Here is a 25,216-nt window from a genome sequence, read left to right on the forward strand (position 1 = left end):
TTCCATACACCAGAACAAGACTGAGCACAGCAACAATACCTAAGGTAGTTATACTGCATCACCAAGGTCTCTCCCAGGCCAAGATTTCAAAGCAGACTGGGGTTTTAAGCTGTGCTGTTGAAACTCTTTTGAAAAGGAACCAAGTAATGGGCAACATTGGGGACTGTAGTTATAGTGGTCAACCACGGAAACTTAGTGTAGCAGATGAAAAACATATCATGCTTACTTCTCTTCGATATTGTAAATTGTCCAGCAGTGCCAACAGCTCAGACCTGGAGGCAACCAGTGGGACCCAGCTACACCTTTTTACTGTTTGAAAATGTCTGGCCAAAAGTGGCCTTCATTGAAGAATTGTGGCCAGAAGCTACACATTTGACATGGAAACAAGGCCAGGAGACTGTTGTATGAACAAAAATATAAGAACTTAGATGAAGAAAAATGGCAACAGGTGTTCTGTACTGAGGAGTCAAAATTTGAAGTATTTGTTTGTAACAAGACAGTTTGCTTGCCCAACGGCTTTAGAGAGGTACAATAATGAGTGTCTGCGGGCAACAGTGAAGCATGGTGGAGGTTCCTTGCAGGTTTGGGGCTGCATTTCAAAAAATGAAGTTGGGGATTTTGTCAAGATTAATGGTGTCCTTAATGCTAAGAAATACAGGCTGATACTTCATCATCATGCAATACCATCAGTGTGGCTTCTGATTGGCTCCATACTTATCCTGCTGCAGGAAAACCACCTTAAACATACAGCCAATGTCATTAAGAACTATCTTCATCATCAAGAAGAACAGGAAGTGATGATATGGCCCCCACAGAGCCTGGATCTCAACATCATAGAGTCTGTCTGGTATGATATGAAGAGACAGAAGATTATGCGCAAACCTACATCTACAGAAGATCTGTGATTAGTTCTCTAAGATGTTTGGAGCAACCTCCCTGCCGAATTCCTTCAAATACTGTGTACAAATATACCTAGAAGAATATATGCAGCTTTGAAGGCAAAGGCCATTCACACCAAATATTGATTTCTTTTTTGTTCATTCACTTTGCATTTTTTTTAACTATTAACACTTCTATTTGTGAACGCATTCTTAATTTGCAGCATTTTTTCCACACCTGTATAAGACTTTTGCAAAGTTATGCAGCACCAGCATAGTCACCAGATCTCTACAGAGATTGGCATCACCTAAATCAAATTTTACATCATACAATCATTAATTAGTCCATCACTATGCTTTTGGTGTGTATGAGAGGACCAGAGGACCTTCAGAAAACCCATGGAAATATAGGGAGATGTCTTTCTTCCATTTGTGACCCTGTACTCCAATTTCCTGCAAAGCAAGAGCTCTAGCCACTGAACTACTATGCAGCACTTGCACTTCGCCTACAGTGCACTTGAACCTACAATGCAAACATTGTACACGTGACTCGCCAACAACAGCTTTAACCCCATTCAGATATAAAAAGCTGATTTTTAATTGCAGAAATTTCTGCAACAAATCTGGTGCATGTGTATATCCACCATCCTTACAAGGTTGTTGTAGTTGCTATAAGACAGAGTAATACCTGAAAATGTTATTGCGCACTTTAAATGCTAAAATGAGCTTTTAGAATAAAGTTCCCAAATGCTAGCAGAGTTTTACAAAACTGTTTAGTGATGTTTAAATGCCACTAAATGTGATATTTCACTACAAAGGATGAACTTCAATGTTCATTCCCCTGTCAAGCTCAATATAATCATTTATTAATTATAATCAGAACATTAGGAGATAAAATATGATAAACTAAAAGAGGCATGAAACTTATGTGACAGCAAGTCCAGGGCCGAGAAGGGAGAATTCAGTAAGGACGACATTAATTCTGTTGTGGGCCACAACTGTGCAAGGTACTTTGCATTCATTTACAGATTATAATTTTATGATATACTATTCTCATTTGTCTCAGCGTAATGCATTTACAATTTCGATTTTTGCAAATATGAACTTTGACAAAAACTTTAGAAGAACTTACTGTCCTAGAAGCTGTACAATAAGAAAAGTGTTGTATGTTATCTATGGCTATGTTCACACTAGGCATTTTTTCAGCGTTTTTTTTCTACTGCAAAACCTGAGAGAGCACTTGGAAGAAAAAAGAGAGCACTTGGAAGAAAAGAAGCAGCGTCAAAAATGCAGTTTTTGATGCGTTTTTCAGGATCTCAAAGTTCAGCTTTGCTTCCACCACAGAAGCATGAACACAAGTCACCAATGCACGACATATGTGAAACCATATTAACCAGAATTACAAATGTAACAGTGGGGGAGGTGAATTGTTCAGGAATAGTTTAACTAAGACATTGACAGGTCATTGAGTTAGTAGGACACTGTTTACTTTCATACCTTGGTCGGCCACAGATATTGTTCAATCTCACACCTTGGTCAGCCAATGTTTACTTTTTACGCATAACTAATCTAATTAAACTGTACCAATCCTAACTGCTATCTCAGGTCACCACAGCAAGATGGTTTAAACTTGGGAAAATCAGAAGAATAAATGGGTTTCACATATTGATGGATTTGCTTTTTTTCACTAAAAACACAGAAAAACCTGATACCTGTGTTTTTTGCAGCATTTTTTCAGCTGTTTTTCCACTCCCCGTTGCTTTCAATGGGTGACAAACACTGAAAAGAATGCAGAAAGAAGTGACATGCTCTATTGTGCAAAAAAAACATGCAAAGCACAAAATACTGAGGACTAAAAAAACTGAGCTGTGAGCATGAGATTTCTGAAATTTCATAGACTTTGCTGGTACTGTAAAACACAGCTGAAAATTTGCAAAAAAAAGCATCAAAAAGACGCTGAAAAAACACCTAGTGTGAACATAGCCTTAGGGGGAAAGTTTCTCCTTGTGGAGAGTGTCAATCCTGCGTAAGGAGACTTTTAGGCAATGCGATGCTACTCTGGGAACTTAAAACACCACTCCAATGCTTTTTTTATTTTACTGTTGGAGTGGTGCCACTAATCTAAGTTCCCTGACCCTAGCATTATACTCACCGCTCACGTTGTCTTCTGCAGGCTGTGACCTGCTGGATTTCTCCTGTGTTTGCTGGGCGATCAGGAAGTCACTACTCAATGTAAGTCTATGAGAGTCAGAATGAGGCTCTCATAGAGTTACATTGGGAGCCTGTGACCGTTACCTCTTACTTCCAGTCAGTCAAAAATTGTGGTAACAAGATGGTGGCATGGGACCACAGCAGTGCTGAGAAGAGCAGAAGACAGTGGCTGATAAGTATATTACTAGGGGCAAGGAACAATCACTAGTGATACCACTTCAGTGGTGAAATAAAAAATATGTTGGAGTGGTGCTTGAAATATGCAAATAGCCTCTTCAAAGAGGAAGAGGACAAGAATTCTAGTTCCACCTATTGGATGTCGATATAGACTTTTAGGATTGCCAACTTGACACTCTCCGCAAGGAGAAATGTTCCTAATTAAAGGCCTCACATCCAGCCAAATCAGACTGCATGGTTTGCACTAATGAGTGGAAAACACCCTGAAACACGAGTCTGCAAAAGGCGTAACTTAAAGGTGAAATTCATTTAAAATAATTTACTGATGTAGCATAGATACATGTGAAAGGCATCAATCTTTTTGCTCACAGATTTCTTTAACTGGAAAAACTATAACATTTTATGACAAAGGGCATCAAAAGAAAGGGCAGAGGGACAAGAAAGTCGCAATGTAGTGCCAAATGAGTGCTCTATATAGCACTTGAATGTTGATTAATGCTTTAATTTTCAGACTTCATCGTTGTATTTTGCATGTATTTCTGACACATCAGATACCTAGACTGATATATAGAAAATAAGTTCTCTTTTAACATTCATGGTCTTTTTTTACCATTTGTCCTAGAGTGTCATCTGCAATTCTTTCTTGCATTTCTTAAACCAGTCTTGAAAAAAAATCTGCTAGAGAAGGTGCGACAAATTTATCAAGATGCTCACTTACCTTAATAAATTTGGCGCATATTGAGTTTTTCATTTGGCATAAAATGAAATTTACAATAACTCATAGATTGATGCCTATTTTCTGGTGTAAAGTATAGTAATTTTCTCATTAGGCTAAGCCTTACATTTTTCTTTTAGAAAAGTTTTGAGAGTGGTGCAAAATTTTAAAAAGTTGTCAAATGTATGCGGTACAATTGTTTTTAGGCCAGTTTTCTGGTGCATCTGCATTGCCAAATTGTCCCATATTTCCACACCAGTGATAAATAGCAACCATTGTGTCCTCCCTTACTTTTCTAAAAGATTTAATAAGAACTCTTAATTTCTTACTAACTAGCTGGACAGTGGTTCATTGCTGTCAGTGGATATATCCTTTCCATTTGCAACTTGATTGAAGAGGTCACTGTGCTTTATAAAATAATACTAACTGACTGTTTCCTTTTTTAGGGGTATGTCAAAAGCACAGTCAATTGGATTATACTCCTCATGCAATTGTACAACCCATTGCAATGACGTTAACATCCGACCTTTCAAACTGCCCTCAATGTACCAAAGGTAAATGGGATGATGGACGAAAACTTTCCGCACCAGAAAGCAACAAATCCAGCCAAGAAGGGACTCAAGGACAAGCCAGCGAGAAGGAAAGTGGTGGCAGCATGACTGAGCTTGACAAGGAGGCAGAGGAAGATGCCGATGAAGGCTTTTGTGAACGACTCGGTGCAGAATTACGTGTGAAGCTCAGAGGAATAGTGGACAGCAAATATTTTAACCGTGGAATCATGATAGCTATTCTTGTGAACACAATCAGTATGGGCATTGAGCACCATGAGCAGGTATGTCACAGTCATATGGTTGCATGTTTCTGTTAGTAAAGTTCATTGCAATTTTGGGTTGTCCAATGTTCTACCCTTCAGGAGCACACTGCTCTTCAGCTTCCTGAGACCACATGCTCAAAAGGGTTACCTCAGACAAAAGCGGTGCAAGCCACTCAGGCAGATAAATGAGGAACCCCTTTAATCCCTGTGCAGGGATTTGGTCTTAAAATGGGGTTCAATGGATTGCTTCCACGGAAGGGCTGCTGTCCAGAAGAGCGAACCAGGGCAAGAGAATGGTCAGGTAGCTGGGTCAAAAGCTAGAGGTAGCAAAGGTACAAAATTGACAGCCAGGAGAAATGACAAAAAAACAAGAGAAATGTAAAAACAGGGGACACATACACTAACCAGAAGACACACAGAACTTAACAAGAGGAGCACAAGTCTATATCTAGCAGTTTCCAGCAATTTGCTGGGAGTTTTAGTAGGGTGTGGTGCCCTCCAATTGGCAGAAGCAGGGAGCTGATTACTCCAGCTGGACAGTACACACACCCATACTGTCAGACTGGACGGCACTGCAGGTTCCAGCCACTTTAGTAGATTTAGAAAGATTAGCTGTCATGTGCCGGGAAAGATGTCGGCTCATCACTGGAACCCGCATCAAAGGGAGGGAGACGAACTTGGACGTACCTATACGTCCAAGGTCTTAAAGGGGTTAATAAGATGTTAGTTGTGAAATTTCTTCGTTTTTACAACAACTTAGTGACTTTACCAATTTAAAAAGAAGAGAACCCCCTTTTAGGCTGCATGCCCACGTTGCGGATTACAAGCGTTTTTGATGCGGAATTTCCGCAGCGGAAACGCTTGTAAAACGCTTGCTAATCCGCACCCCATGGTCCCCAATGGGATTCTGCAAGTTCTATGCCCATGCTGCGGATTTTTCCGCAGCGTTTATGCTGCGTTCAAAAATCCGCAGCATGTCAATTAATTTTGCGTTTCCGCAAGCGGAATTGCCTTTGTCCAATGCATAAAAAACGCAAGGCAATTCCGCATGTGGAAAACGTGCGATAAACGCGAGAAAAACGCACGATAAACGCGTGCGGAATTCCGCATGCGTTTTTCTGGGAGAGGACTTGCAGAAATGAAGCAGAAAATTTCTGCTTCATTTCTGCAACGTGGGCACATAGCCTTAAGATGCTTGTGACGCGCCCCTGGGCCTGCTGCTTCGCGCGGCATCGCACGCACGGGGGAGCTTACCCGGAGCCGGATCTGTTGAGGGTTGTAGTCTCGTGGCGGTGACCCGGTCCGTGCCCAGGGAGTCAAACTGAGCGGCGATGTATTAGCGGTAGATGTTGGACGACTACGCCACCCGTTGAATGCAGCGAAGGAGCTGCCGCTGCAGGGCAGACCGCTGAGGCCGGTGGTAGGATTGTGCAGCGTGATAGTATCACCCCCAACGGGAGGGGTATGGCCTCAGGGCAGCCGACGTGGATGATGGGGGTAGCAGGAATCACTCAGAGACGATGCGGTGTAGTTCAGGGTCTTTACTGGTGATAAAGATAGACCCTCCCGGAGTACTGGCTAGCGATCGGGGCCTGGTCAGTCCTTGAGCAGATGGGATCTCCCCTGGCCAGGCGGAGTTGTAGGCCTCCCAAACTGACTGTACTCTTCTGGCTACCTTGCTAGAGGCGGGTATAAGTAGCCCACGTCCCTGAGTGTACCGTGTGGTGCTCACCCGTATGGCCGGTGACTCGGGGCCTTCTAGTGGCGTCCGCTCCACGACGGCGGTGCTGGTCCCACGCGTGTGACCGTGCCTTCGGGTTTCTTGGCCAGAGGACCTGAAATCCCCTGCCGGTCGGTTTCTGCTGCTGGGTGCAGATTAGTCCCCACAGCCTCGGACTCCGTGTCCGGTGATAGCTTCTCAGTCAGGGCGAGCTCTGCAGCTGCCAGCCCCTGACTCCTTATAGCACTGCTCCCACAGAGCTCCTGATGTTCTTTTCCTATATCTGCTGCTCTTCTCTGTCTCTACTTCTTCTCTACACACTAACCCTGCCTCAGCCCTAGGTTTATATAGGGGAAGTTCTTCCCCTCCCAGGACTGGGCAGGAGGTGTGGCATGCATAGGATCCCTGACCAAGAGACCTCCCACCTGCTCTCAGACGTAATATCTCTATCACTGTGGCAACCAGACCCCTGGGGTGTCACACTTGTACACTTAAATGGTTGATGGCCAACAGCTATTCCTAAAAAAAAAAACATATATACATGAATGTTCCATTTAGCCAAGTATGCCTGTGTGTTTTTAATGGGGAGAGGGGAGTAAACTACTGCCAGACAGCTCTGCTTATTTCCCTTGAGAAAAAAAGAAGATTGTGTAATGAAATTCGACATTTTCCATCTGTTCTCTTTTATCTTTACTTTCTCTGTTGAGGAAGAGTCATGAGGCCCCCATACTACTGGCGACAAAGACAGAAAAGGGCCCCTGTGCAAGAACAGTATATGGGCCCTTTGCAGTCCAATAGCTCATCATAATGCACAATTGCACATGTTTTGGAGATGGAAATGGACCCTTTAAACTCTTGGGTCCCTGTGGGGCTACACAGGTTATACCAATGAGATGTCCGCCCCTGCCCCATACACATAACTCAGTTGGCCAGTCTATCCAAAGTCGATGGCTTTGGAACATTTTTCGCCATTTTTCATGAACTTTGAAATGCTTACATGGAAGAGATCATAAATAAAGAGAACAATGGTAAAATATAATTAATGTCAGGGTTGACAAGCCGCTGATGAGGCCTCATTAAGGATCTTTAATAAAGTACAAGCAGTAAAGAGCTTCTGCTATGTGACTCCTGATGAACCCCATAGGAAGTAGTTTGAGTTGGTGATTTAAATCTATCTTGTCTATGCCACAGTATTCACCGGCTCTTTGGATTATTGTTGAAGGAGCTGCAGTTCTGTAGATGTTGCTGAACTATTACTAATTCCCTTCATAGTGGGAGTTGCAATACAGCGAGCAGCGGGATGTCGTTACAATGTTTTGGAGACTCAAGACAAACATAAAATGTCTCTCGCTGAAAAGATTTCATTTCTTGCTGGTAAAAATGTGAAGTAAAATAAAAACTGTATAATCATTATATTTACTGTGTGTCGTAGATCATCATTGTGCAGGCACACTGTGTATGACACAACAATAGAAACCATAAAAAACAGTAAACTGAAAATCAGTTAAGAAATATATATGAACAAAAAAGGCAGTGACTGTAAAAGAAAAAGATACATTAAGATACCTAGATCTACGATAACGGCAAATGCCCTTATTATAAAATATAACTGTACACAAATGGAAACTACTTAAAGAAGCACTCCTACCATCAAAGTTTTATCCTCTTAATATATTGCAATCATCATATTATATAGGACCATGTACTTACAATTGCTCATTTTACCTTTCTACCCAGATAATTCTTCTCTTTTCTCTGCTGTCTGTAGAATCAGGAAGTCTTTTTTACCTGCATAAATCATTCCCCTCTTCAACTCCTGACCCAGCTGCTCCGCCCTTCCCCTTTGCCATTGATTTTTGCAGTGACTTATGGCTCATACAGGGAAAATTTACCTCCTGTTTCTACATGGAGTTTAGAAGGATTCAGCTAGTCAGTTTTTAATCATGTAATGTCATACACCTAATGAAAAGAGAAGAATTAACTGGGTAGAAAGGCAAAATGAGCAATTGTAAGTACACAGTGCTATATAATATGATGATTGCAATATAGTAAGAGGATAAAAACTTTAATGGGAGGAGTGCTGCTTTAAAGAGATTGTCTGGCCTCCCCCCAAAATTTATAGAGTACCTATAAATGTGTACAATTATTGCAATTTGTGTTACTTCTACATCTTTCTGTAACTTTGCTTCATCACCTTATTCTTGATGCTCCCTTAAAAAACAACACTTCCGGAAGAGTTTTCTCTCCTGCAAAATGGTGCGCTCCTACACAAATTACAAATCCCAGCATCCTTGACCATCACTTGTTCTTTCCACTGCTCTGCTGTTTCTCCCACCCATAAAGTCCACCTTAACAAACGCTGCTCCTCTCCCTCCCACCATCATGTAATGATTCCTCCCCACCCACTGCACTGCATCATGCCCCCATTGCTCTTTACATGCACTTCTTATCCTGCAAGTGTCATCATTATTACAGCACAGCAAGCATGATATGTGTACGGTATATACACATATAGAAGCATAGTAGAGGGGCAGCCACTCTGGCCCACTCATATGGAGGGGTCCACTTCATACCACTGCTTCTTGCAGCGTGCAGAGCTCAGCAGTCAAAGGATCATCAGCTGCTGGTCTCTGCACACTCAGCACTTACTGCTCTCGCCTTTGTCAGTGCCACTGCTGCTTCTGCAAAGCCTATCAGTCGAGGTGACCTTTTCATCTGCTGCTGCACTCTGTACATTCAACATCAATGTACATAGTGTTGTAGCTGGTGGTGATTTGACTGCTGCACTCTACAAGGTGTTATTTGACCACGCTCAATTCCTAGCTGAGTGTCTTCGGCGTGTTCGTCAAATATGTTCACCTCGGCAGTATGTCTCACATCTGTTAGACAGCCGCAACACATGCAGAGATTGCCTAAAAAGCAAGCAATCCCTGCATGTATTGCAGAGTCTAACAGCCGTGAGACATACTGCCGAGGCGACACGAACATATTTGACGAACACGCCGGAGACACTCGGTTAGGACTCGAGTGTGCTCAGATAACACCTTTTCCAAGCACGTTCGAGCAACTTTAATGAGCACACATCCCACCAGTGGAGGGAGGTAACTGCTCTGTGGTGACGTTCTACTGGGGGCAGGCTTGAATAATGAGCTTTAATCAAGCGATGCCCCGGAGCTATGAGTCAGTGACCCAGATGGGAAGGGGAGCGATTCAGAGCAGTATTTCTTAGGTGACATGACATCACAAGAAGATCTTAAAACTTCTCAGCCTCCGGCCAGCGGTGAGTATGTGGTCTTCAAAAAAACTGACTTGCAACTGGGATGGGAGATATTGATTTAATTATTTCCCTTAGTTAATGCAATTGAACAAATATTTGGTCTCCATGGAGTACCCCTTTAATGGGAATCTGTTACCGGGTTTTTGCCACCTAATCTAAGAGCAGCAAAATGTAGGGACAGAGGCCCTGATTCCAGCATATGTAACTTACTGGGCTGCTTGCTGTAGCTTTGATATCATTACTAGTGATGAGCGAGTACTAAAATGCTCGGGTGCTCGATGCTCGGGTCGAGCAAATTGGAATACTCGGGTGCTCAACCCGAGCAACGAGCCCAATGTAAGTCTATGGGAAACTCGAGCATTTTTCAGGCGGCTCCCCCTGGCGGTCTGCAGAGGGCCTAAAAATTCCCCAAATCGATGGTAACAGTGCTCAAATGACATGGGAACAGCATGGGTAAGACCCCTGGAAGCATTTCTGACTCCCAGGTCAGTGCTGTCAACAACGTTGTCAGAGTATTACGCCACTTTTACGGACTCACAATAAAACATAAAAAAACTAAACCAAAATGGATTTTCCTGGGAAATATGTTAAGGAACATCCTTTCCAGGGTAATGACTTGTATATAAGGCAAAATAAATAACCATAAACAAAAATGCTCCTCCACACTTTGGGCTATGTTCACACGTAGCGTTTTTGATGCGTTTTTGCACTTTTGCATTGCTTTCAACCAAGACAAATGCATTCACCAGGAAATGTAATTTTAACATTTTACAACCTTATCTGGCCATGGGGTGTGTAACAAATCATCAGACACATGCATACAGTGCTGAAAAGACATGGGAACAGCATGGGGAAGACCTCTGGAAGCATCTCTGACTCCCAGGTCACTGCCTAAAAGTGTGCCCATCATAAGTGATCCTTGGCGCATGAGAAGATGCCTCCCGCCATGCACCTGTCATTGCAGACTTGCAACAATCACCGTCCACGTCCTTGTCCCAGTGCAGCATTCAGTTGTCCCTACCCCATTCCTTACCTATACTGTGCAAGTATGCAGCCAGCCACCCACCCACCCACAGGCTGCAATACTATACTGCCAAATTTTTGACAGCTGCTTGCACTTGAAATGTGGCCTTTTAGGCTCGTGGAGACGGAAGCTTTTCATAACCTCATGCCGACGGCGGCCGGGTGTCCATACTCGGTCCCCAGCCGCCACTATATTTCCCGGTATCGCCTCTGCCTTCCACAAGCACGGGTCCCACAACATTACCCGTGCCCTCCCCAGTACACTTACTGGGAAGGACCGCCTAACCACAAACACGTGGGCAGGTGAATGTGGCCAGGGACGGTACGGAGCCAGTCCACAGCTTTTTTTGCTGAGTTGTATTTCACCACAGCCATATTCTTTAGCTCGGTGAAAGGACTAAGGAAACCATATCTACCCAGGTGTCATTTCTCCCAGAAAGTCCTCTAAAGCTGCTTTCACTTGAAATGTGGCCTTTTAGGCTCGTGGAGGCGGAAGCTTTTCATAACCTCATGCCGACGGCGGCCGGGTGTCCATACTTGGTCCCCAGCCGCCACTGTTTCTCCCGGTCTCGTCTCCGCCTTCCACAAGCACGGGTCCCACAACATTACCCGTGCCCTCCCCAGTGCACTTACTGGGAAGGACCGCCTAACCACAAACACGTGGACAGGTGAATGTGGCCAGGGACAGTACGGAGCCAGTCCACAGCTTTTTTTGCTGAGTTGTATTTCACCACAGCCATATTCTTTAGCTCGGTGAAAGGACTGGCATAGAGGGAAACCGTATCTACTCTGGGTGTCATTTCTGCCAGGAAGTCCTCTAAAGCAGCTTTTGCAGAAACAATGGCAGCCCGTCCAACATCAACTCGCACTTCTTGGTGGGTTTTTGACGCACAAACATCTTTCTTTGCACATTTAATTTCTTGACTACAGAGTTGGGCAATGGCCTGATCTGCAATCCGGTTTGAGAAATAACATGCATAAGCATGGCCGATCCACATTAAAAAAACAGCCATAGAGTGTCCGGGAACCTTCCCCCACACTTTTCTTAGCCAGGGCTGCTTCTCGGCTGGATTGGACTGGTCCATCACAGAACCGGAGACTCATACGGTGGGCCCTGGCTTCTCCTTCAGGAGAGTTCATAGTGCCGAGGTGAGGCCATGATGATGATGGAGGCCACCATCTGCTCATTTTTCTGTTACTTGGAATGCAAGCGCAAGTATGCAGCCAGCCACCCACCCACCCACAGGCTGCAATACTAAACTGCCATATTTCTGGGCAGTTGATTGCACTTGAAATGGGGCCTTTTAGGCTCGTGGAGGCGGAAGCTTTTCACAGCCTCATGCCGGCGGCGGCTGGGTGTCCATACTCGGTCCCCAGCCGCCACTATTTCTCCCGGTGTTGTGTCCGCCTTCTACAAGTGGGGGTCCCTGAACATTACTGCTGGTACTTTTCTGTGGAAATATTTCCAGTAAACTATGGTACGACACCATGGTATTAGCACTGCCCCCAGTACCAGTAGCGAAGCCTTCCCCAATTTTCTTCTCAGGAATTTTATTTGGTAGACTGAGTGGCTGCCCAAATACATTAGTTTCTCACAAAGGAGCTGAAGATAGAGTGGCAGTAGGTGCAAGTTTCTCCAGCCTGTTAGATATTAGAGGGTGAACGGCAGCACATTGGATTAGTGGTTAGCACTGGAGCCTTGCAGCGCTGGGATCCTGGGTTCAAATCCCTGCAAGGACAACATCTGCAAGGATTTTGTATGTTCTCCCCGTGTTTGCATGGGTTTCCACCTCAGTAAAAAAGCAGCAATAGAGTGTCCGGGAACCTTCCCACACACTTTTATTAGCCAGGACTGCTTCTCGGAAGGGTTGGACGGTACCACCAGAGAATCCTCTGGTGTGCGCTGGCTTCTACCTCAGGAGAGTTCATGATCGCGCTAACTTTACAGCTGCTAAGGGGCTCTTGAGAGGGGGAGAAAGGTGAGCCCTCAGAATCAAATCCTCTGGTGGGCCCAATGTTTTTCAATCTGAAACAGCTTCTCAGTGGGAGTTGTATTTCACCACAGCCATGTTCTTTAGCTCAGTGAAAGGACTTGCATAGAGGGAAACTGTATCTACTCCGGCTGTCATTTCTCCATCACCAGATTCCGCCCATTGTCACACACGACCATGCCTGGCTGTATGTTCAGCGGTGAGAGCCACAGATCGAGCTTCTGTGTTACAGCTTTCAACAACTCTGCAGCTGGGCGGTTTGTCAGCTAAGCATTAAGCATGTTATCTTCAGCACAGCCTGTTGCCGCTTGGCCAAGGCAGTGCTGCAGTGCTTTCAGCTTGTGACTGATGTGGTCATTTTAGAGATGGAGGAGGAGGTGCAGGAGCTGAACAATGTGATTACATTGAGGTTACATTGGCGACCCTGTTTTTATACTAAAGAAAGATCCTACCATTTGTTTGTTTTTTTACGTTATTTTTTAAGGAAAAACCCCACTAACAATTTAAAGAGACATAGAGCAGGGCCACAGTAATGACAAATTCCCATTAGAAAGGAGAGAGTCTGCCATACAGTTATAGGGTATGCGGTGAGTCCAACGGCTGACCAAATTTAGGAAAAACCCCACTAAGAATTTAAAGACACAGAGAGCAGGGCCACAGTAACAAGTACGACATGTTCCCATTAGAAAGGAGAGGGTCTGCTATACAGTTATAGGGTATGCAGTGAGTCCAAAAACTGACCAAATTTAGGAAAAACCCCATTAAGAAATTAAAACAACATAGAGCAGGGCCACATTAACGACAAATTCCCATTAGAAAGGAGAGAGTCTGCTATACAGTTATAGGGTATGCAGTGAGTCCAACGGCTGATCAAATTTAGGAAAAACCCCACTAAGAATTTAAAGACACAGAGAGCAGGGCCACAGTAACAAGTACGACATGTTCCCATTAGAAAGGAGAGGGTCTGCTATACAGCTATAGGGTATGCAGTGAGTCCAACGGCTGATCAAATTTAGGAAAAACCCCACTTAGAAATTAAAGACACATAGAGGAGGGCCACAGTAACGACAAATTCCCATTAGAAAGGAGAGAATCTCCCATAGTGTTGGCCTATGCAGTGAATTCAAGGGCTGCCAAAAATTTGGAGCCACTTCTATGCCCCTTGGAAGAGACGTGGAGGAGGGCCTCATAAAAAAATGTTCCCATTAGAAAGGAGCGGGCCTCCTATACTTGTAATGCCCATGCACTAAGTGTATGGGCTGACAAACATTTACCCCTGGGGGGTATACATGAACATATTGTATAAAAAAAATTTTTTACAGGCATCATAAACACCCTTTAAAAAAATGATGTGGGTGTTGATCATGGACCACGGTCACCCTGGTGACATGGTGGTCGAGGATGAGGAGAAGGAGGAGGACAAGAGCAAATAGCCAAAATCAGAAAGCGTATACCCATGTGTGGATGTGAAAAGGTGCATGACAACACACCTCCCAAGAAAAGACACTGGATTTGAGTTTATGTTACGCTGCTATCATTTGGTGGTGTTGAGAAGACTGGCCCAATCCAGCCCTTGATCACTTTTATAAGAGTCAGCCTGTCAGCATTTTCAGTTGACAGGCGGATGCGCTTATCAGTTATAATTCCACCAGCGGCACTAAAAACCCGCTCTGATAAAACGCTGGCGGCAGGGCAGGCCAGGAACTCCAAGGCATAGAGAGCCAGTTCATTCCACGTATCCAGCTTGGATACCCAATAATTATAAGGCACAGAGGAATCACGGAGGACATTGGTACGATTGGCAAGGTACTCCCTCAGCATCTTCCAAAACTTTGCACTCCTTGTGAAAGTACCCTGCGTCTCAGGGCCTGAGCGATGGGAGGGTCTGAGAAAACTCTCCCAGAACTTTGACAGTGTTCCCCTGCCTCTGCTGGATTGAAGTTGTGTCTCTCTCGCATGTACTCCTTGGTTGACCAACGAAGTATGCCCTCTGCCGCCAGCATTTTCAGATGGGAATTTTTTTAATAGTTCCGCAACAAGGGCCTTCTGGTACAGCCCCATTTTTGTAGACCTGTCCGCCTCAGGAATAAGAGATCTAAAGTTCTCCTTGTAGCATGGGTCTAGAAGTGTCACCAACCAGTAATGACTGTCACCCAAAATTTTGAGAATGCGAGGGTCATGGGAAAGGCAGTGTAGCATAAACTCAGCCATGCTTGCCAGACTACTAACAGGCAAGACTTCCGTGTCCTCACCAAAAGGATGACTGACCATGCTCTCCTCCCCCTCCTCCTCTCTGTCCTCTGGCCATTCACGCTTAACAGATGTGCAGGTAGTACCGTCTATAGTGCGTGAAACTAGCTCCTGTCCTTCCTTCTCCTCCTCTTCCTCATTGTCACCCAATCCACGTTGGGATGAGATGAGGCTTGGCTGTGTGTAATCACCCTGTATTGTTCCTTGCTCCATCTCATTGTGCTCCGCCTGCAATGTATCCTCTTTGATTGTGAGCAGAGAGTGTTTCAGAAGACAGAGAAGCGGGATGGTGATGCTAATTATGGCGTCATCGCCGCTCACCATCTTGGTGGAGTCCTCAAAGTTTTGGAGGATGGTACATATGTCTGACATCCATGTCCACTCCTGAGGTCTTATGTGTGGAGTCTGAACTGAATAGCGACGGCCTTATTGATGCTGGTACTCAACAACTGCCCTCTTCTGCTCTCAAATCCTTTCCAACATCTGCAATGTAGAGTTCCAATGCGTGGGGACATCACACACCAGTCTGTGAGCTGGAAGCTGCAAACGCTGCTGAAACACGGCAAGGGCGGCGGAAGCTGTAGCTGACTTTCTAAAATGGGCACACAGGCGGCGTACTTTAACCAGCAGATCCGGCAGCTCCGGGTAGGATTTGAGAAACTGCTGAACCATGAGGTTAAGCAGATGGGCCAGGCATGGTAAGTGTGTGAGCTCGCCTCGCCTCAGAGCCGTCACCAGGCTCCGGCCATTGTCACACATGACCATGCCTGGCTGTAGGTTCAGCGGTGTGAGCCACAGATCTGCCTGCTCCTTCAGAGCTGTCCACAACTCTTCAGCATTGTGCAGCTTGTCACCTAAGCATATTAGCTTCAGCACAGCCTGTTGCCGCTTGGCCGAGGCAGTGCTGCAGTGCTTCCAGCTTGTGACTGATGTGGTCATTTCGGAGATGGAGGCTGAAGAGGAGGAGGAGGATGAGGTGCAGGAGCTGTAGACCGTGGGGGCAACCCTGATTGACATAGGGCCCGCAATCCTTGGTGTCGGGAGGACGTGTTCCGTCCCAAGGTCCAACTGGGTCCTGGCTTCCACTATGTTAACCCAGTGTGCCTTCAGCGAGATGTACCGTCCCTGCCCACAAGCACTTGTCCACGTGTCCGTGGTTAGTTGGACTTTCCTAGTAACTGCGTTGCTGAGGGCACAGCTAATGTTTTGGGACACGTGCTTGTGTAATGTGGGGACGGCACACCAGGAGAAATAGTGGCTTCTGGGGACCCAGTACTGAGGGACGGTCGCTGCCATCAGGTTGCGGAATGCTTCCGTCTCCACGAGCCTAAAAGGAAACATTTCGAGCGCAAGCAGTCGTGAAATGTGAGAATTTAGTAGTGTGGCCTGTGGGGCGTTGGCTGCATATTTGTGCTTGCGTTCCAAGGACTGGGGTATGGACAACTAAACGCTGCGCTGGGGCAAGGACATGGACGTGCTTCCTGATGCTGCTACTTGAGAGTGCGCAACGATAGGTGCAGGGCAGGAGGCGTCTTCGCATGCACCATGGACAGGGGATTGGCTTGCATGCACAACAGCGGAAGAAGCAATGGTGCCACCTGCAGACACTATTCCTGGACCCTGGGGTTCAGCCCACAAAGTCGGGTGCTTTGCTACCATGTGCCTGATCATGCTGGTGGTGGTCAGGCTGGTCGTTTTACCACCCCTGCTGATGCTGGCCTGACAGGTGGTGCAAATGGCCTTTTTGGGGTTATCGGCAGAGTCTTTAAAAAATAACCAGACTCGGGAAGACCTAACAGTTGTACTGGCAACTTCCTTTGTGTTGGTGTTAGGGGGAACAGTTGCCTGCCTTCTGTCTGCAGCCACCACACTGTTCTTCCTGCCTGTTGCTGCCTCCCTCCCCCTGTGTGCTGCTGTCCTCGCTCTGCATGTCCTCCTGCCAGGTTGGGTCAATTACTATATCATCCACCACCTCGTCTTCCACTTCCGCACCACGGTCCTCCTCCTGACTTTCTGACAATTGTGTCTCATCATCGTCCACTTCTTGTGACACTTTCCCACCGTCGCCTTCATGTGACCACGGCTGCTCAAATATTTGGGCATCGCTACATGCGATCTCCTCTTGCCCTGCTTCAAGTGGACCGGGCGAGAGGCCCGAATCTATAAATGGAAAACTGAACAGCTCTTCAGAGTGTCCAAGTGTGGAATCAGTTGTCTCCGGTCACTCGGCATGGTGGGAGGAAGGACGATCAGGGTGAGGAATATGCGGTCCAGACTTACGGCTACTGAGACTTGACCGTGTGGAAGACAGGGTGGTGGTGGTGATGGTGGCAAAGTGACTGGAAGCATTATCCGCTATCCAACCAACAACCTTTTGACACTGCTCTGGGTTCAATAGTGGTGTGCTGCGGTCCCCTAGTAATTGGTAAAGGAAGGTCAGGCGAGAAGATGTGGGTGTTTGTTGTGGCACAATTTCAGCTTGCCCAAGACCTTGTCCTCGGCCTCTGCATGCACCATCATCACTATCACGTCCAGTTCCCTGTCCCTTGCCAAGTGCCTTGCCCATTTTAAATGGAAGACAGTATCTTCCACGCTCGTTACAAATGACTGAGTTTGAAGCGAACTTATTCGTGATCCGTGTGACGGAGAAAACAGAGTTTTAAATACCTGGCCTGTAGGTAAGTAGTTTGAACAGCAAACTGGTGTGAATTGCTTCACTGACACACTGAAAAATTTTTTTAATGGAGGCCAGAAATGGCAGTATTTTCTGACAACGTATATGTGATCCGTTTGACGGAGAAAACACAGTTTTAAATAGCTGGATTTCTAGCGCTGTAATATGGAAAGGACCTGGCTATATTCTGCAGTGCCAACAAGCAAATGGCGCAGAAAAACGGTATTCTCTGGATTGATTTTTAAGCAAATAATGAGGATTAAGATCCAAAAAAAGTATTCCTGGCCCCTGAGACCTGGGCCTTTGTATAGAAATATCTAACAGCAGCAGAAGGCAGAATTGGAATGGAGCCTCTTGTGCTATATGCACTGCAGTCTGCTTTATACACTGCCTGCCTATACACCCTGCCTGCCTGATATCTCTGCAGATGGATTAGTCCTCAAAAGGACTGTTTGTTAAGATGGATATGTGTAATGTACGGTTATTATCCCTGCACTACCTAATACACAAGCAAATCTCTCCCTAGCTCAGCAGCAGCTCTCCCTACTCTGCCTGATTCTCGACTGACTGTGACGAGCATGGCGGCGCCAGGTCTGATATAGACCTTATAATGCTGTGCGGCTAGCCAATCACTGTAATGCCACAACCAACATGGCTACGGCATTACAGTGAGTGGCAGGCAATCCCTGCATGTTGATTGGCACTCTAAAAAGCGCCAAACATGCAGGGAGGGGACCCGAGCTCCCACCGAGCAACCCCGGAAATACTCGGCGAGCGCTGAGCATCTCGAGCAGTGAGATGCTCGGGCAAGCACCGAGCAGTAACGCGCATGCTCGCTCATCACTAATAATCACTGATTTATCAGCAAGAGATTATAACTAGAGGACTAGTAAACCTGCTGCCATGTAGTGCTCCATATTTATGAGCTCTGTATAACAATGGCCACACCACTGATTGGCGGCTTTCTGCCTATGCACAGTGTACACAGAAAACTGCCAATCAGAGGTGTGAGCGGGGTTATACAGAGCTCAGCATTCAGAGAACTGGGAGATCTATAGCAGATAAAATAGTGATCATATCAAAACTACAGCAAACAGCCCAGAAACTGATACATTTATGGAATCAGGGTCTCTACATCTTCATCATGCTGCTCTCAGATGGGGTTTCAAACACCTCGTGACAGATTCCTTTTAAAGTTTTAAGTAAATGTAACATGTAGAAAACATAGAACCTACATCTTCAGCACATAATGTTTCAATTAATGGGAATGACCAAATAAATGGACTTATTTACTATAAATCTATTTACTGCCATTTCTCTTAAACTAGATGTCTAGGTCCATTCATTTGGTCATTTGTTCTCTTAATTGCCAATTTTATATTCTGAAGATGTACGGTAGGCTCTATATGTTCTACATGTTACATTTACTAGCTAACACCTTAAGTACATTCAATCTCCATTTGTTAATTAGGATGAAGGAACAACTTGGTGATAGGGTGGTTTACCCTGCACAATGCTACTGGCATGTTGCATGCTAGGAAATGTAGTTCTGTTACACACACACTGCATGTTACACACACACTTACACACATATTATACATACACTGTATGTTACATACACACACTCCATGCTACACACACACACTCTGTTTTATACAGACACTTTATGTTAAACACACAAACATTCATATATTATACACACTGAGTTGCACACACATACACACACTTCATGCTACACACACACACTCTATTTTATACACTTTATGTTACACACAAACATTCATATATTATACACACTGAGTTGCACACACATACACACTTCATGCTACACACACGCACACACATACACACACACACTCTATTGTATACAGACAATTTATGTTACACACAAACATTCATATATTATACACACTGAGTTGCACACACACACTTCATGCTACACACACACACTCTATTTTATACAGACACTTTATGTTACACACAAACATTCATATACACTGTGTGTAGAATTATTAGGCAAGTTGTATTTTAGAGGATTATTTTATTATTGATCAACAAATATGTTCTCAATCAACCGAAAAGACTCATAAATATCCAAGCTTAATATTTTTGGAAGTTGGAGTGCTTTTTTTTTAGATTTGGCTATCTTAGGAGGATATCTGTTTGTGCAGGTAACTATTTCTGTGCGGAATTATTAGGCAACTTAATAAAAACCAAATATAATCCCATCTCACTTGTTTATTTTCACCAGGTAAGCCAATATCAGTGCACAAAATTTAGAAATAAACATTTCTGAAATGCAAAAACAAAAACCAAAAAAATTAATGATCAATATAGCCACCTTTCTTTATGATGACACTCAACAGCCTTCCATCCATAGATTCTGTCAGTTTCTTGATCTGTTTTCGATGAGCCACCACAGCCTCCCAGACACTGTTCCGAGAGGTGTACTGTTTTTCCTCCCTGTAGATTTCACATTTTATGATGCACCACAGGTTCTCTATGGGGTTCAGATCAGGTGAACAAGGGCGCCATGTCATTATTTTTTCTTATTTTAGACCTTTACTGGCCAGCCACGCTGTGGAGTAGTTGGATGCATGTGATGGAGCATTGTCCTGCATGAAAATCATGTTTTTCTTGAACGATACCGACTTCTTCCTGTACCACTGCTTGAAGAAGTTGTCTTCCAGAAACTGGGAGTTGAGCTTCACTCCATCCTCAACCCGAAAAGGTCCCACAAGTTCATCTCTGATGATACCAGCCCATACCAGTACCCCACCTCCACCTTGCTGGCGTCTGAGTCGGAGTGGAGCTCTCTGCCCTTTATTGATCCAGCCTCTAGCCCATCCATCTGGCCCATCAAGAGTCACGCTCATTTCATCAGTCCATAAAACCTTTGAAAAATCAGTCTTAAGATATTTCTTGACCCGTTCTTGACGTTTTATCTTATGTTTCTTGTTCAAAGGTGGTCGTTTTTCAGCCTTCCTTACCTAGGCCATGTCCCTGAGTATAGCACACCTTGTGCTTTTTGATACTCCAGTAACGTTTCAGCTCTGAAATATGGCAAAACTGGTGGCGAATGGCATCTTGGCAGCTTCATGCTTGATTTTCCTCAATTCATGGGCAGTTATTTTGCGCCTTTTTTGGCCAACACGCTTCTTGCGACCCTGTTGGCTATTTGCCATGAAACGCTTGATTGTTCGTTGATCACGCTTCAAAAGTTTGGAAATTTCAAAACTGCTGCATCCCTCTGCAAGACATCTCACAATTTTGGACTTTTCAGAGCCCGCCAAATCTCTCTTCTGACCCATTTTGCCAAAGGAAAGGAAGTTGCCTAATAATTATGCACACCTTATATAGAGTGTTGATGTCATTAGTCAACACCCTCCTCATTACAGAGATGCACATCACCAGATTTACTTAATTGGTAGTTGGCTCTCAAGCCTATGCAGCTTGGAGTAGGACAACATGTATAAAAAGTATCAAAGTGATCAAAATACGCATTTGCCTAATAATTCTGCACGCGGTGTATTATACACTGTAACATACCTGGAGGCGTCCTTGCATAGTGGTCCATCTCCCACTGTGCAAGAGCGCGCACTTGATCTCCAGTCCAGTCTGCTAGACTGGCTTCCCTCCATGCTGTCTGCCTGCCTCTATTTCTGCTGCTTAAGGGCGGTGCCCGATCACTTCCTGTTTCTTGTACCTGCTGCAGACACACCCCTGATGCGTCCTCAGCCTATTGCTGTCTGTCACCTGGTATTTAACCCAGCTCCTCCCAAGAAACCCTGCCTGAGCATTGTGTTCTGTCAGTTGGCTTCTGTCACTGACGTGCCTGGTCCTGTCTATGTTTCCTGTCTTTCGGTATCAGTTCCCGTGTCTGAACTGTGTCCTGTCTGAACTATCTTCTAGTCTGTTGTCTTCTGCCTATCCTGGAGGCTGTATTTCCAGGCCAGTGTGAACACGCTCCTAGCCTGTTCTTTCTGCCTTCTAGGGGCCGCATACCTAGACTCGCTCCTGTATCTTGCTACTATGTCTGTTCTTGTCTGAATACTCTCCTAGCCTGTTACCTGTTTTTCTCTATGTCCGTACCTTCCCTTTTCCTGCAGAATCTGATCCCGTACCTAACTCCTACTCGTTGTCCCTGTACTCCCGTTTGTGAGTTTAGAGTCCACTCGCTACTTCATTGCTAGTATCCTGTGTGTACCTGGTTCTGCCTTTACCTTCCAGTCTGTTCCGTGTGAACAGAGCCCTGTCCCCTCTGCTCTGCCTCGCTCTGCTCTGACCCTTTGCTCGCTGCTCCGGCAGTCACAATCTGCTCTGACCCTTTGCTCGCTGCTCCGGCAGTCTCGCTCTGCTCTGACCCTTTGCTCGCTGCTCCGGCAGCCTCGCTCTGCTCTGACCCTTTGCTCGCTGCTCTGGCAGTCACGCTCTTCTCTGACCCATTGCTCGCTGCTCCGGCAGTCTCACTCTGCTCTGACCCTTTGCTCGTTGCTCCGGCAGTCTCGCTCTGCTCTGACCTTTTGCTCGCTGCTCCGGCAGTCTCGCTCTGCTCTGACCCTTTGCTCGCTGCTCCGGCAGTCTCGCTGTGCTCTGACCCTTTGCTCGCTGCTCCGGCAGTCTCGCTCTGCTCTGACCCTTTGCTCGCTGCTCCGGCAGTCTAGCTCTGCTCTGACCCTTTGCTCGCTGCTCCGGCAGTCTTGCTCTGCTCTGACCCTTTGCTCGCTGCTCCGACAGTCTCGCTCTGCTCTGTGACCCTTTGCTCGCTGCTCCGGCAGTCTCGCTCTGCTCTGACCCTTTGCTCGCTGCTCCGGCAATCTCACTCTGCTCTGACCCTTTGCTCGCTGCTCCGGCAGTCTCGCTCTGCTCTGACCCTTTGCTCGCTGCTCCGGCAATCTCGCTCTGCTCTGACCCTTTGCTCGCTGCTCCGGCAGTCTCGCTCTGCTCTGACCCTTTGCTCGCTGCTCCGGCAGTCTCGCTGTGCTCCGACCCTTTGCTCGCTGGTTCGGCAGTCTCGTCCTGCTCCTCTCTCGCTCACCGCTCCAGGCGGCCTTGTCCTGCTCTTCTCTCGCTCACCGCTCCAGGCGGTCTCGTCTTGTTCTGCTCTTGCTCGCCGCTCTGGGCGGCCTCACTCTGCTGTTTGTCCACCGCATCTGCGGTTCTGTTCCTGAGTCCCAGTCTGTACTGGGTCCTATCCACTCGGTGCTCCAACCTGTCGTACCTGCCAGTACCTCCCTGCCTGCATACCAGTCGTGCTTACCAGCATCCGCCAGTCTGCATACCAGCCGTGTCTGCCTATACCCAGCAGTCTGTGTGCCAGCCTAACCTGCCTGTTCCTGTATTCCCCTGTGTGGGTCAACAGCCGTGTCCGGGGTCTGTCATGGAGTAGCACCTGGTCCCTCTGCTCGGTTCCTCCTTGGTGCACTGGCGTCGTATGCCGTCGTGCACCCTGGTCGGATCGGGTGGATACTTATTTACGCCCCTCCAGGCATTCACTCTCCGGCACGGTCCAGTGGAATCACTACATATACACGCACACGCCACTCAGCCCAGGCGTGTGCATTACAGCATGCTCAGGCCATGGTTCCAGTTGAGCCCCACGGCCTTCGCTCTCTGAGACTTTTTCCAGCGAATACATGCTTCTAGAAGAATTTATTTATTTTTTTTGCTACCAGCTGAGTTTCAGGCGAATTACGCATCCGTCCAGATGGATCTATCAGCACTCGATCCTGCGGATCCGCCACGGTACTATGGGGATCCAAGACTGAGTAGTGCATTTGTGGAGCAATGCATGCTACACTTCAAGTTCTACCCTCTTTGTTTTCCCACCGATCGGGCTAAGGTGGGATTCATGATGTCTTACCTAGCAGGTGATGCCTTGAAATGGATCACCCCCCTATGGGACGCACAGGATCCTATTGTCCTGGACATAATGGCCTTCCTGGTGGCCTTTCTAATGGTCTTCGATGACCCTAATCCGGAGGCTCCTGCTGCAGCTTCACTTCCCAATAACCTGGAGCAGCCCCGTTGGGTAATGTGTGTGGGTAGCGCACTAGTCCTCCTGCCCGAAGAGACTACTGCCCACCCAGAATCCACACAGGATGACTGTGCTCTCCGGAATACTTCTCCCAACCTCAAGAGGCAGTCCAGACGTGCTAGGCGTAGAGGCAAGCCGTCACGCCAGGGTCTGTCCTCCCAAAGACCTCCTGACCCCAACCTTGAAGTCCCTGCTGAAGCTTCACTTTCCTGTATCCCGGAGCAGCCCCGACGGGTAATGTGCGTGGGTAGCGCACCAGTTCTCCTGCCCGAAGAGACTTCTTCCCACCTAGAATCCACACAGGAGGACTTCCTGCACCCGGTATCTGATGCTTCACCCACTTTAACCGGTGAGCCTGTCCAAGGGTACTCCGAAGCAGTGATTACCTCCGAGTCTGTGCATCTCTACTACCTGGCGGAGGACCCCCTGTTGCCTCCTGAATCCTCCGGGATACCACCTGATGACAAATGGAGAGAGACTTCCCTACACCCTGTACCCGATACTTCGTCCACTCCGTCCTGTGAGCCTGACAATGGGTACCTCAAAGCGGTAGTTAACCCCGAGTCTCTACACCCCTCTGACCAGGCGGAGGACCTCCAGTTGTCTCCAGAGCCCTTCGGGGTGCTACCTGGTAGCGAATGGACAGAGTCTTCCCTATACTCTGTACCTGATACCTTGCCCGCTTCGTCCAGTGAGTCCGACCTAGTGTACTCCGAAGCAGAAGTTATCCCCGAGTCTCTACACCCCTCCGACCAAGCAGAGGACCTCCAGTTGTCTCCTGAACCCTTCGGGGTGCTACTTGATAGCGAATGGACTGAGACTCTCCTATACTCGGTACCTGTTACCTCGGCCGCTTCTTCCAGTGAGTCCAACCTAGTGTACTCCGAAGCAGAGGTTATCCCCGAGTCTCTACACTCCTCCGACCAGGCGGAGGACCTCCAGTTGACTCCTGAACCCTTCGGGGTGCTACCTGATAACGAATGGACAGGGACTCTCCTATACTCGGTACCTGATACCTCGCCCGCTTCTTCCAGCGAGTCCGACCTAGTGTACTCCGAAGCTGAGGTTACCCCCGAGTCTCTGCACTCTTCCGACCCAGTGGAGGACCCCAGTTGTTTCCTGAATCCTCCGGGGTACCACCAGATAGCAAAGAGACAGTGACTTTTCTACACCTTGTACCTGATACCTCGCCCATTTCATCCTGTGAGCTTGACAAGATGTACCCCGAAGCAGAGGTTTCCCCCGAGTCTCTGCACCCCTCCAACCCGGCGGAGGACTTCTAGTTGTCTTCTGAACCCTCTGGGGTGCTACCTGATAATAAGTGGAGAGAGACTTCCTTGTGCTCTGTTCCTGGTACTCCTCCCGTTTCGTCTGTTGCTGAGGATGGCTGGATAGAAGGTAGCATCCTAGCTACCCAGATGAGACCAGTTTTTCCAGTGGACAGAGGAA

General features: G+C 46.6%; 1 protein-coding gene across 2 annotated transcripts in view; it reads left to right on the forward strand.

Annotated features, from left to right (window-relative positions):
- Window positions 1-25,216, forward strand: part of CACNA1I (calcium voltage-gated channel subunit alpha1 I) — a 737,039-nt gene that overhangs the window by 351,909 nt on the left and 359,914 nt on the right. For both annotated transcript variants that reach the window (XM_073644335.1, XM_073644336.1), the window contains exon 8: window positions 4,428-4,813. In XM_073644335.1, coding sequence (XP_073500436.1) covers window positions 4,428-4,813 — 386 coding nt within the window. The remainder of the gene's footprint in view (window positions 1-4,427; window positions 4,814-25,216) is intronic.

This window comes from Phyllobates terribilis, unplaced genomic scaffold (genome assembly GCF_046119375.1).
Source record: "Phyllobates terribilis strain yellow unplaced genomic scaffold, ASM4611937v1 Scaffold_8__6_contigs__length_399053987, whole genome shotgun sequence".
NCBI lineage: Eukaryota > Metazoa > Chordata > Amphibia > Anura > Dendrobatidae > Phyllobates > Phyllobates terribilis.